Source organism: Tubulanus polymorphus, chromosome 1, assembly GCF_964204645.1.
Source record: "Tubulanus polymorphus chromosome 1, tnTubPoly1.2, whole genome shotgun sequence".
Lineage (NCBI taxonomy): Eukaryota > Metazoa > Nemertea > Palaeonemertea > Tubulaniformes > Tubulanidae > Tubulanus > Tubulanus polymorphus.
The window spans coordinates 12,418,094-12,433,247 of NC_134025.1; the positions used below are offsets into that span (position 1 = coordinate 12,418,094).

General features: G+C 36.3%; 1 protein-coding gene across 1 annotated transcript; it reads left to right on the forward strand.

Annotated features, from left to right (window-relative positions):
• Nucleotides 1-5,261: 5,261 nt before the first annotated feature.
• LOC141902929 (N-acylethanolamine-hydrolyzing acid amidase-like) lies at nt 5,262-8,747 on the forward strand. The gene is made up of 8 exons (XM_074790923.1): nt 5,262-5,452; nt 7,235-7,376; nt 7,460-7,550; nt 7,632-7,705; nt 7,821-7,993; nt 8,121-8,183; nt 8,289-8,384; nt 8,473-8,747. Exons 1-8 carry the CDS (start codon nt 5,262-5,264, stop codon nt 8,543-8,545), a joined length of 903 nt encoding a protein of 300 aa, XP_074647024.1. The 3' UTR covers nt 8,546-8,747.
• The last annotated feature ends 6,407 nt before the right edge of the window (nt 8,748-15,154 follow it).

Consider the following 15,154-nt stretch of genomic DNA (forward strand, 5'->3'; position numbering starts at 1 on the left):
CATAACGTCTATTTATTTAAAAAAAACTTGTCAAAACTATATCACAGATTTATCAAATAAGCCAACAAAAATTATGATAGTGTTGAAGCCCTCTAAGCGCATTTAAAATTTTTTTGATAAATTTGGAATTTATAACTTGAACGGATTACCTGACCCTGCAATGATCGTTATTCATAGTCAGGAAATCGAAATTTTTTCTTGCAAATCGATAATGCAACAAAATACGTCCTGTTTGATCTAATACATACTCCCGGTGGGCGATAAAGCGTGATCAATGAAAGATTCCCGAAAGGTGATTAGACACTCGCAAATAGTTCGGGGCCAAGTGTAAAATACGGTGGACCAGTGAACGGGTATAGGAAGATATTCCATATGTAGGTTGTGATGCGGCGCTCTCACTCAGACCTGGTCGGACGACCCGCCGATGTAGACAGGTGACAGGCAGACGGGGTGACGAGCTGATTGGACGCTATCAAGATTCGGTACTTAGTTTCAGATTTTTCAGATTTAATTTATTGCTCAAGAAATTATACAATTTTTTCGAGCACAGGATACAAAAAAATAAACAATATACAGTTATTCAATTACGGTTACTCCAGTTACATTTATAGTGTACAGTGACAGTTTCTTCTTCTATACGTATCATTATACACGCACTTAAAACGTGTGTGCACAGTGATGGTTAGATGAGGTGTTTGGACTTGTGATGTAAAAAGATTAATAAATTTTCTTAAGTTAGGGATATTTACTAGTTGTTGCTGTATGTAGTGACTTCTTAAACTTTCAAAAAACTTTTTGGTGACTATGTGACAACACGAATTGAGTCACAATAGTGCAGTCTTTAATTCAGACTGTACGAGACTGGCCGACTGGATGACAAGCCACACCAACAATAACAGCAGTAAACCCATTTATCTGAAACTTCAAGAATAACCTATTTATCCGGGTCACTGACTTTTTTTGATAAGGTTTATAAAATTCCCTGCACTTAATAATGGTCAACAGCTGTCGACAGAAAATGCTTGTTCAAATATACCATTAAACTACTCGTACTTGAGATATAAATTTTCTATTTGAGGAATCTCATCTTACTGCTTATACCACATGTCGTGTATAACTTTCGGGGAAACGTAGTATATAAAACTTAATTTTTTATGCATGAAATCTTAAACTGCGTCACATGACTGTATCGGGTTATCTCCTATATATTCGCAGAATATACACCACGCAACTTTATTAGTCCTAATAGATGTTAAAGTAAAGGTAAGTTCCAAAAAAAATATATCCAAGCTTGCAGGAACATTTGCACTACAAATGCCCGGATAAGTATGGTAGCTGATATTTCAAGGGATGTCGCGCATTAATTTTTTGTAGCCGATTGATGACAAAAAATTGTGACGATTTTTCTTTAAGCCGACTAAAATCTACGTTAACTATGAGATAGTTTTTACGCAACGTAACAGTACATAAAAACAATCGATTGCTCGTACGTAAAATCAATGATAAATGTTTTTCATTGTTTCAGTAGTTTTTACGTGACGCGTTTTTACGCCGCGTTAAAACTACGTAAAGAAGTTTTTTGATCTTCAACCTTTGATATACCTACTAATGTACGTAGTGGATATCATGTTTAAATATTCTCAGATATATCTACTAATAATAATTAATCAATGATGATATTTGCGAATAATGAATAATTATATAGTTAAGAATTACATTCTATTCGTTAGATAATATTTCCGGCATACATATCTAGAAGTGATATTCCATATAATCTATTTGACTCACATGTTTAATAGAAATCTTTTAGAATTAAGTAAAAATACATTAGATTTACCTAGCGAGATTTACCAAAGGGAGATTAATTGTATTTCTTCTTACATTTGACCATATTGTATTCAATTCTGACGTTCAAATAGATTTTAAAAGGTTCCTTGAGAATTAAAAAGAATTCTATTGACATTTTCTATTGTCAATAACTTTATAAGCTATTGTTTTTCATTTGATTATATTTGAATTGTTATTGTTGTATTGTTAGAACATAAACATCATAAATAGAATCGAAAAGAAATATAACAACTCAATTAGCTAGATTACCTAAGAAATTTCTTTTTCTAAATTCTTTTTTAAAATCTATAAAATAAACGAAAATGATATTTTTCATCTATTCTATACATTTTGCAATATTAGGCTATTCATCTAGAATTAATAATTGATTAATAAACGATCTACCCCGTATATTTTAACTAATCCTAATGTAATAATTCACATACATCATGTACTTGAAAATGCACAGTCTTAATTAAATCGTTTACAGGAATGAGATTACAGGATATTTTTCTAATTCAGTTTAATTCTGAACAGTAGAATTTCTGTTGAACATCAAATGAAGATCGGAAATATCTTAAATCAATGAAGAAATAAGGAGTAAAGTGAGGAGAAACTAATCAACTATATGTCATAATAAGATAACAATAAAATTTACAATTATAGGTAGTGAGAAATTAAAGCTTTCTTATCAAAAGTTGAAGATCAAGAAAATGAAAATAAATAAAAAGTGATGTAATTCAATTATAAAAGTGGTATCTTATTATATGTTTATTGAGAAAAAAAGGATTAAAATTGTGGCACGCGAAGTGGCCCACAGCTATCAATTTTATTTTTCTATTGATGAAGTAATAGTATAAGACGATTTCATACAGACGTTTTATTATTATAAAATACCCAAAGAGCGGCAAATTCAACTTTTCTGGGCGGAAAACCCACAAACCACCGTAATAGGCTCGCATTAATTTTTGATGGAACACGCTTGTCGTGTAGGCCTATCATAAGTATATTAAATGCATTAAATGCTAGGAAAATTCGGGACCCTGTTCTAGATTTCGTTGCCTCGTTTGCTGTATATATGTGGTATACATATTTCCAAGAAGTGCTACCCCTATATCTGAGTCTGGATCCGTCCCTGTGGTCTATGCCAGTAATTTCATTCTGACCGGTCCTTGTCTGGAAATCGTTTTCGATTAATAGATAGCCACGAGTATGACTGAGGTATCTGGTTGGTCTTCGGATGGTGCAACTAGATGCATTATTAAACGAAACCGGCTATATGCATGTTTACGATCGCACGGTAGTATATATTTTAGATTCAAATTCCTATCATTTTCTTTTATCTCAATCCAACCACTTATTTGAAACAAACAACTATATATATCGCATATGAATGACAAAAAGTTAGTCTAAAACAGCAGCAATTCACGATTAGTGCGATCTTGCCGTTACAGGTGAATACGATCTTGTTCGAGTCTCAGTCAACGCCGTTCCACAGCATTATCTGTTACTTGCGTAGGTCACGAGGACTGAGTTTCTGGTTCTCCACCATCTGTGACCGGTTGGGTGTTTTTACAGCAGGGTGGCTGGGGAATAAGCAACGGAGCCCCGGAGGGGACATGGTGCGGTGAGAAATAAATATTTTTTTTCGCTCGAACGAAATGGGTGACCACAACAACTCATCGACTGGTCAATACATACATACACGACCACTAGTTTAAATGAATTTTACTGGGACAAACTCATAAAACGTAGAAACATAGCGAAATAACCCCTGGGAACTGTCTTATATTCATTGACTCGGTCACACTATAAAAAACAACTCCGCAGGTATATTGAACACTCTATTATCCTGGTTCCATCATTAAACGAATCCATGTTTAATGAATCAGTTTAGTTCAACTAATTAGATTTATTTCACTAACGTTCGTAATTCCTTGTTCGATATATTCTGATTCCATGTTTGATGATTCTATCATTTGTTTATCTAAAAATATTTTCTCCATCACCATGTCACACATTTCGATCGAACGAAAAAAAAAATTATTTCTCACCATGTACTCTCCGGGGCTCTGTAACTAGCACTAACTCCAGCGTTAAAATTACCAAAATAAAACAAGAAATATCCACGATAAAACGGGATTTTCGGATTCACCTTTATTACGCGAGAAAACGAGAAAAAGTCGTTTTATCACGCGATAAAACGAACTTCATCGTTTTATTGCCACGTTAAAACAAAAATAGCGCGATAAGACAACAATTAACGCGATAAAACGAAAAAAAGTAGTTTTATCTCGCGATAAAAATACTTTTTTAACGAGCGATCAAATCGGCAATACGGGGAAGTCGTTTTATCGCGCGGACCGTTTAATTGCCAGTACGTTTAAACGGAAAATTATGTTAAACGAAAAAAGTCGTTTCATAGCGATAATTTTCTCGTTTTAATGCGCCATTTTTCGTTTTAACGTGGCAATGAAATGAAAAAGTTCTTTTATCGCGCGATAAAACGATATTTACGTGATAGTTTTCGTTCTATTGCGCGATAAAACGACTTGTATGCGTCTGTGAATAAAAGATTTTTGCAACGTCTTTGATTTTTTTTTACATTGCCCGAATAAGCCACCATGGTTTTCGCCTATGGCCTGCTTTCAATAATGAGTACGGTCATTTTATGAGGTCACATCTTAAGTTGAGACCTTACAATTATGCTGAGAGCTAATAAGCCATTATTTCACCGCTCGCCGCTCACTGCGAATGTTATATTCAATTCAAAGATCCCTGAAAAAGATCTGACAATCAAGTGCCCGGTGTGTAGGCCTATAGATTTACAATTAGCTCACAGTGTCGGAAGCGTTCGTTCGTAATGAAAGTAATCACTTCGACACGCTGCTACATAGGCCTACGCTCATATTGATATCACTGAAAGTTTTGTCGAAAAAAAACGTGGTGCGTTTAAAACGTGGTACCGCTTGCTACGGCCTTGGGATACGAAAATATTATAATTTACAAAGGTTTGCATATAAGTGATGCTGCTAGGCGGCAGTCAACCCGTTATCCCGAGATATTGTCACAGAGTAAATTCGGAAAACGTTTTATTCAATGGAAATTTCCCCAACACATCAGATATAGTGGGAATATTCATTCATTAAAAAACAGAGAAAATTATATCAAAACGTTTGGCAATTTGAGATATAATGACAAAATTGTATCGAAAAAATGTTTTTATGTCATGTCCCAATGACGCTTAGAAATGTGTATATTCTCGAAAAATAAATCGACGTTTCAATATTTACCCGGATTAGGTTTTATCAATCGAAATATGTATTTTAGATATCATCATACAGCTTATCGAAATTTGTATTATAGATAAAATTCATAAAGAGAAAACTTGTGTAACACAATTTGGTTCGAAGCAGGCACCGAGTTTTACAAATATGACCGGACCTTGGATTCTTAGAGTTTTCGCTATTCATATTTCATTACACGTTTTCGGCGGTATCGTCAGTTGTTATGAAAGAAAAGTGCCTACGTACACTGTGGATCTTGATGCCCCTGAATCTGAGCGTTGGGACGATGTAGTGGATGACTTTCAACGCGAAATCGGGATGATTGCAAAAGCAGTTAGGTAAGTAAATAACGTATGATATAAAGATAATACAATAATAATAAAGATTTAGTACAACAGTATACTGTACTGCTATTTCGATTTATATGTATATATTTTGTCATTTTGATTAGTTTACCAGTACCCGATGAAAGAGATGCATTTTTTGAAACATGCTTTTTGATGGAATCACTGGAACACCTTGTCATATACCGCAACATTTTTGAATTCTCGCGTTGAAGAAAGGTTTTTCTTTTTCTGCGCGAGAGCAAACAGTTTTCAATTGTCGCAGTGATAAAACTAGAATATTTCACACGAGAAAATGTATAAATCCATTCATGTTACACATTTAGGCATTGAGCCACACGGAGATATTTAAAAAAAGGCCCGAATCAGCAAGTATACCACTGATCGTGGTATATTTCGCACTTATAATATAAGTGAACTTATTTCGCTCAGTAATATTTCCATTTCAGAGAATTCGTTCCAGTCCAATGGCATTCAGCTTTTAACAAATTAACCACGAAAGATTTCTTTCCCACACCGTTTGGTGAAGAACTAAAAGGTAGTTTACTATCTAAATGGAGAATAACGAATCGATATACATTCGAAATGTAGAAATTGATACAACGTTACTATTTTTCTTTCAGGTATAGCGGAGCGAGCTCAAGTCCCCCATGTAGATATGTTAATGGTTAACTTACTTTATACTTTAAGAGCGTAAGTGTCATTGACGCGTAGTGGTAGTGGTCGATCAATACAAGGGCGGATCCAGGGTAAACCTGGAGGTCCGGACCCCGCCCTAAAAAAGAAGGCCAAAATTTTTTGGGTGACCTTTTCCCGTAGAATGGGTCTAAAAAGAATTTGAAAGAAAAATCAATCGAACTTCGTTTTATCCAAGTCAAATTGACAACGATGTAGTGTGTGTCCAACTCCTGTCTACACGCACCCGCTGCCCCGATGTCCGGATATTGAACTGCCCTTCATTAACAAACATCGATATTGGCGACTGTAAAAACATAATAAAAATAGATATGTCTCCTTAAAAATGTATGAAAATGCGGATGTCACTAAACCTCTAATTCATCTTATGTGTGCTTTGGCCGAGATATTTGGGGGTCTTAGGTTTATAAGTCATAGGTTTAGTATATCATATATAGGTGTCACTAAACCTACGATCCCCTAAACATAAGACCTAACAGGTCTTAGGTCTTAGGTTTAGATGGTATCAGGTTTAGTGACACCAATAAAAATGTCCAAATACTGAATAGAGAAGCGGTAACGCAATGAAAACATTAAGGCAGCTTCTAAGTGTGCAATTCTGTATCCCTGTATCATATTTACTGCTGCTTTAGAGTCAATTAATTTGTTCAAAAATAAGATTCCTTATATCAAACTACTGTTGAGATTTATTTGAGTCCTCTACATATATGAAACACAGTACATAAAACACATTTGAAAGTCTTCAGGTATAACTGTTCTACATGGTCATTTTTGCATAAGGGATGTATTTTGAATAACAATATGATTAAACTGTGAAATACTGTATTATTATTTGTTACTATTTTTCATCATTTCTTTTTCCTCACACTACCTAACAGTAATTGCCCTAAATTGTATCGCTGGACCCTGCCCTTGTAAAAATCCTGGATCCACCACTGCAATATCTCAAGTTACTAACGCACTTAGAAATGTTTCCAAGAACAATCTATCTTAATATCCTAGATCTTTACTTTCTCTTTTTCTTCATGGAATTATTGGTTAAGATGTGCTTATATTGCAAATGAATACTTTATGGTATAGATATGGTTGTACAAGTATCGTTGCACAGTCTAGTACAGGAAAGATTTGGCATGGACGAAATTTGGACTATGGGGTCAGCACATATGAAAAAGAATTGATTACTAAACTGGCGATTCAAGTGAACTTTCGCAAAAATGGAAAGGTAAAGCCAAGGTTTCCTACTATGACATACAAAAAGATTACTACTAGTACTTGTTTAATAGTAATAGAAGTATGTTGCTGTAGATAGTGTATACTGGTACTACTTATGCTGGATACGTCGGTTTACCAAATGGTCAAAGGCACGGGGCGTTTTCGATATCATTGAACGAAAGGGGTATTGTACATCCAGATCACGATGAATGCTTCTTAAAATAAGTTTCGACCATTTTAGGGTGAATGACCTCATTTTTTTCAGCGCAAGGCGACGTGATGGAAAATATCCTTATGTTAAGGGAGCGAGCAATCCCAGTTCCTATGCTTATACGACAGGTAATATTAACTCAATCATATTCGTTTCATTGATCTATAAATTCACGAACAGCGATAAGCCCACACTTAAATCATGAAAAAGGTTGTGGACATTCTTTTACCTCTTCAATTATAGGTATTAAGCAGACCCTTGAATTATCGGCAGGCACTAAAAACGTTGTCAACAACTAGAATTTCTGCTCCAGCCTATTTGACAGTGGGTGGAATTCTACCTGGAGAAGGCGCTGTAATCACGCGTAATCACACGAAGGCTGTTAATGTCTGGGAACTTGATATGACGATAAACAGGTTCCATACAATACCGGATTGTCCAGCTATATCTACTTCGTACTTTGCTATTGAATCGTACTTTTTAGTACCGGTACTGTTCTTATGTATATTTCTATTCTTACAATACGTATTGTATATATTATAGATGGTTTGTCCTGGAAACAAATTATGATCACTGGAAACCACCACCCTTGTATGACGACAGGAGGTATTATTCCACAGTAACTGATACAAAAGTCAAGTTCACAACCGTACAATCGTACGAATAGAAGGCTCAATATTGACCGATTTTTGTTCTTTCGATTTTTTGTAGAACCCCTGGAAATAGGGCAATGAATGCTATTGGACAGAAAGGTATCAACGGGACGTCCATGCTTCAAGTCCTTTCTACTGCACCAATACTGAACCCGTATGTTCGTTTATTGTGGTAACCGTAGTGCTTAAAATCTCACTATTTCAAAATCTAATGTTCATAATCTGATTCTTTCTAATTCTAGTCTAACAACATTTACGGCGATAATGAGTGCTGTTGACCCAAACGCATATTATACAGTCGTACTTCAGCCATAGACGAAGAGCGATGGATCTTCGTTTTTATGTTATGGCTACACCCGTGGACGAAGTATACCGTTAGTCACCAGAGGAAACATTAGCACAACCAAGACTTATATAAGACCGGTCTAAGAACAGCTTGGCCCTATAGCTAAGCTAACAACTTAAGACCGTTCTGAGTCACTGTGCTACTAGGCCCATATCCATGAAATATATGTATTAAAAAAAGCAATAAACGTCATCATATAAGCCAATTCTCGTGGTTGTTATTAAAATTATTAAAACCATGTTAAAGGTTCCTGACTTACGGAGCGAAATCAGGGCAATTACAAAAGAAGTTAAGTAAGTTATATTTCATAGTACGCAGTTCAAGCACCAATTTTCTTGCACGCATTTATACTGATGCCATCTCCAAGATATCTAACGTTTTAGAATAAGATGCCAGTCTTATGTTGTGCAGGGTCCGTTTTTTACGAAAAAGTTAACCTAAAACAAAAGTAAAACTAAAAGTTAAAAATGTAAAGCTTACAAACTTATTCATGAAACTGGACCCAGAACTGGCCAGTTGCTCAAAAATTGGTTTAAAGCAGTTAAATTGTAAAGATAATTAGTCATCTTTCAAAGATACCTTTCAAATTATTTTATTCGAATAATTTTCAATTGTTACCTGAAAATAACATTTCTATGCCGATACTTTATTATGTATTTTACAAAATATACATACAGCTGATCATTCCAAATTATGATTATTGGACTGGCATTTTTTCTACGTACAGACAGGTGAGATTAGTATTGAGACGAGGCGATACGTACACAATATCATATCGTTTCACTATAGAACTTTTCACTTTTGGCTGAATTCATTGTCGGATTTCTCTCGTTGAGATTATAGTATTGCCTTGAAAGTCTAGCCAATACGGTTCTGTCTTTCAGACAACTTGTACCTGTTCACTTGCATCCAACGTTTGTCCACCTTGCCAAATCTGCAAAGCACTTTTTCCCCAAACCGTTTGGTGAAGAAATAAAAGGTAAATGCTTGTGAATAATTCCAATGGAAACTGATCTTTTGCAAAGAAATTATATGTGTAGACACGCATAGAATCCCGGCAGGGGCATAGTGAAATTAATTTTTCTAAATGATTGAATTTCTTTTCCTTTGAAATCTTTGTTTCTTGGAAATAAATGCTAATTACTTGTCATCATTTCACTTTATTTCGCTATGATTGATTTATTGGACTATTTCTCCAGTCTATTGCCACTTACACATACGCTCTGGTTTTTGCAGACACCCATACTTGTGTACAAATATTAAATTCCCTCAATATTACCAGACGTAAAACAAAAGATCTTTCTATTAACAACTACGGTTTACGGTTGGTGGAAGTATGTAAAAACCATTTAATCGTTATCCTGAATGGTCGTATAGCCCCTGATTTAACAGTTGGTGATTTTACGTGCCATAAAGGAGATAATGAACATATTGTCGACTACATGATTTCGTCATCGTACCTTATAAACTATGTAAAGCGGCTAGAGGTAATGGCATTCGACCGGTTACTTTCCGACGTACATAGTGCCATCGTGACGCATTTACAATTTAAGACATCAACGCCAGTTGTAACTGGTTCTCAAAATGTTGAACCGGAGCAGGTAGTGAACTGGGACCCAGATAAAAAGACCAATTTGCACAAGTCATTTCGAGGAATTCAACGGTTCTTATTGAAATAAACGAAAACCTGATGAATGGGTCATTGAACGCCAGCGAAGCCAATGAACGGCTTTGTGTTGTTATGTTACAATCGGCCGTTAAAGTAATGGGCAAACGAATTGTCAAACGTAAATCGAAACCTCGGCCACCGGACAAGGCTACCCAAAACGAAGTCGTTAGAAACACCAGGTTGGATTATCGTCTTGCAAAAAGAACATACTCATCTTTACCCTCACGTAATAATCATTCCATAATGAACCGTGCGTTCCGTAAATACAAAAACGCTATTCACAAATGGAATAGTGATAGGAAAAGGGTTTTCAACGAGAAAATACGTTCACTGTCAAAATCTGACCCTCACAACTTCTGGAACTATTTCAAGAAGAACCACAAAAACACGTGTAATGTCTCAAGCGCTGATTTCCTAAAACACTAAATCTATGAACGAGCGTCCCGTGCTGGATGGAAGTGAACCACCGCTTCATAACGTCGAAGACTTTAACGGCAATAACTATGACCAAACCCCTTTAAATCAACCTATTAACGGGGATGAAATATTAAAGAGTATAAATAAATTAAAAAACTTTAAGGCATGTGGTACGGACAAAATCCCTAACGAGTTCTTTAAATCGGCCGAGGAGAGTTTATTACCAACACTTATGTGTCTTTTTTGACGCCTTATAAAACGTTACCATTATGAAACCTAAACAATGTTAACCATTCAGCGTCATTTTACAAACGACAGCCGTAAATCGATGTGCAAAACGTCACAGGTCTATGTGTACACAAACAAGCTATCTGGCAAAATATTATTGACATAGATGTAGAATGGCTTCCTGTGATTATATAATGACCTATATTTGAACGTCGAAATGTTATATTGCATTGAATATCATTAGAAGACGTATTGTAATAGTAAAGGATGTATGATTATATCAGAAGCGGCAGGCATAAATAGAAATGATAAGTAAATCGGATTATTCGGTTAAATGGCGGATGTATACACGATTTTGGAAGTCTGATATAAAAGTCAGACCCTGACGTGGGCATGCCGGTGGAATGACGAAGCTATCTACGATGTGTGTAGGGCCGGCGTGAATTTCATCAGCGGCTACAAGCGGTCAATATGAAAATGTGTAAACATATAATTTCAATATTCAAACGTTTTAGAAAATATGTTTGATATTAGGAGTATGCAGGTTTCGTGAGATTAGCAATTTATAATAGCATAGCTATCATATACGGCTCCGCGTCCTCTGATGGCATGTGTATTAGGTGACAATTCAATTCAATTCTTTATTGATCCTTATTACATTGAAATTTCGGGATGAAATTCCCAAATTCAATAAATACAAATTTTAAAATAAATTAATACAACATACATGACACACGGGTAATTCATACAGAACAACATAAGCATGTTATTTTAAATGACAATGTCTACTTCAACCCACCCAGACTCAAGACTCTAGGATATCGAGTGACAGCCAAACCCGTGGCCCGGGCCGGCTGGCTAGGCCACACGATATGCTCGAAGTCATGATGAAGCAGACATCAGAAGAGCTCGTTCTTCAACCATGGAGGCAATGAAGTTGCAGACCAGCTTAGAGGCATAAGTAAATGAAGTCGGTCGCAAGTTCGCGATCAATTATTGAGAATTTTCAATAAAAAATTTAAACCACTACTAGAGTCGAAGACCCGCTGTATCATCTACCCAATCGCCAAATCTCATCATTCCCCAAATTTCTAAAAACTTCGATTTCAAATTTGCAATTCCACATTAGCTTAGCCCAGAAATTATACATTTTTTTCGCAGGCGTCAAATAATTTTCTAAAATTAATTTTCTTGTTAATAATGTCCTTGATACAGGTAATATCCCCGAACCATGGTTAAACGGAATGATTATAGTAACATACAATAAGTATCTAACTCAATTAACTCCTAGGGACCAGTTAACTTATGTAGATTTAGATGCTCAGCTCACAGGCTACCGGTGGAAGTTGGGCGGTGGCGTGGAATTGCCCGTGCCAATAGGCTGTGCCAAAAGTGTGATTTAGAGGCAGTGGGGGATGAATATCACTTTTTACTCGTCTGCCCGTACTTCTAGGAATCCAGAGCTAGATACATCCCGGAGCGTTATTGGAGATTCCCCAATAACGTAAAGTTGTATAATTTGTTCAACTCAAATTGCCAAACCCTTAAAAAACTGGCGTTGTATATACGCAAATGTTTAATACATTTCTAATGTTATATGTTGCAATGTATATTGTAAAATAATTTTGTTCTCTGTGCAATTGTATAATTGTGGAGTAAATAAACTAATTGTAATTGTAATTGTATACCTCCAATCAAATCACCCCCAGCCAATAACCACCCAGCCATTTTACCCCGAAGCAATTACCCCGAGCAAATTACTCTCAGGAAATCACCCCCTTTAATTTTTCCCCAAAATAGTAGATAACCCCAGAAATCTACCAATATGTACATTTCCATCCCATCGCCAGCAATTGGCCTCGTTAGGGAGGTATATTATTGATACACTTTTTATCTTTGATTACCCTTGCACCGGTTATATGTTCGACATCTGTGATTTTCAGGAAGAAGGATATTTCATTGAGATGCAAGACTTTAAGATGTGTACTATCCGTTTTAATTCCAAATCCGTTTGTAACGAGGGGCTAGTTCGGCCTGACTTACAGAAGAAATATCCTCTCAATATCGATTCCAAACGCCCAAATACCAGTGAAAAGGCAGACAAAAGATTAATGAAAAAAAAGCTTCCGTTTTTTTTACAAAAAAAAGGATTTCGTTCCCACGAAGAAAAATAATCTCACCATTGCACCTCCGGGGCTTCGTAATAAACACATACATACAGATAACCTCGCCTCACTCGGACATGGCCAAATCCGACTTTTGGCTAACTTGGGACAAAAACGAAATTATTTTCTGACTTCCTAACATATTTTCATATCCTTAACTCGCTTACCTCTGGCCAATATTGCCGGTGCGGGTTTGTTCTAGTTAGGCGAGGTTTACCGTAGGTCCTAATACTTTATCAGGTATAGCAACGAGAGCTGAAGTCCCCGCTGAAAATATGTTTATGGTTAACCTATTTTGTAGTTTAAGAACGTAAGTGTTGCTGAAAAAGTCGAACCTCGAAAGAACGATGTCCGTGGAAAAATGAAAAATCATCGTGCTAACCGTATTTCGTATTAACCCCTTGAAAATCCATAAGGACCTCAATTCCATAATTACCCGAAAAGACCGTACTGTAACCATCAGACATATCCATCGTACTAGAGGTGTTTTTTTACTACAGGAATGAATTGGAGATCGTAAAAACGTGAAAACGTAAAAACGATTACCGTGATCGTCCGAAGCAAACATTTTCACAAGAAAATGCAATGCTAATAGAAAGGCCGGGAATTCTTAGATTCATCGCATTGCTATGGTATTTATTGTAAGCCGAATCGTACTAACGAATTTCGACTGTATCCATGTGATAGATTATGGAAACTACTTTCCTTATGGTGCAGTTACTATTTTAAGTTACAAACCTCGCCAATACAACAAAAAACGGAGCTTTCCAACGAAATGCTTTTATATGATATATATATATATATATATATATATATATATATATATATATATATATATATATATATATATATATATATATATATATATATATATAAATTGTATAATAATATAATATGATTTCTCGTCGTTTCTGCGTCCGTTTTTGCGCGGCGCAAAAACGAAATTTACCGCGCAGAAACGCGCTAAAACGAGCGCAGAAACCGAACTTCGTTTCTGCGCCCGTTTTGGCGCGTTTTAGCGCGGTGATTTCTCGTTTTTGCGCCGCGCAAAAACGAACTTCGTTTCTGAGTCCGTTTTTGCGCGGTGCAAAAACGAAATTTACCGCGCAGAAACGCGCCAAAACGAGTGCAGAAACGAACTTCGTTTCTGCGCCCGTTTTGGCGCGTTTTAGCGCGGTGATTTCTCGATTTTGCGCCGCGCAAAAACGAACTTCGTTTCTGCGTCCGTTTTTGCGCGGCGCAAAAACGAGAAATCACCGCGCTAAAACGCCACGAGCCGAAAACTGCGTGCGCAAAAGGCGCCGCGCAGTTTTCGGTTCGTGTGCGGGGGCCTTTAAGGGCTAAATAAATCAAATAACCCCTAATATTTAAGCGGATGCTATATCAAATAGTAGTCTAACATTTTACTCACCAGAAGGAGAGGAAATAGTCCCAGAAGCGAAATTTGGGAGGGGAACACAGTCCCACACGTCTGCTCCCTACGAAATGACACAACGTGATGACGTGGAAAGTTTCAGAGAATAAACGAAATTCCGCGGGGGATATAGCTATTGTTAAAATCACACGGGTTTCCTTCCACAAAATCATACACGTGACTTAACCAGGAGATGCTACGAGTTTACTGGGGCAAACTCATAAAACGTAGAAACATAGCGAAATAACCCCTGGGAACTGTCTTATATTCATTGACTCGGTCACACTATAAAAAACAACGATCCGCAGGTATATTGAACGCTCTATTATCCTGGTTCCATTATTAAACGAATCCATGTTTAATGAATCAGTTTAGTTCAACTGTTTAGATTTATTTCACTAACGTTCGTAATTTCTTGTTCGATATATTCTGATTCCATGTTTGATGATTCTATCAACTGTTTATTGAAAATTCACCTAAAGAAGATTAATAATGATGGCGCCACCGGCTATCTAAAAACATTTTTTCCATCACCATGTCACACATTTCGATCGAACGAAAAAAAGATATATTTATTTCTCGCCATGTCCCCTCCGGGGCTCTGTAACTAGCACTCACTCCAGCGTTAAAATTACCAAAATAAAACAAGAAATATCCACGATGAAACGGGATTTACGGATTCACC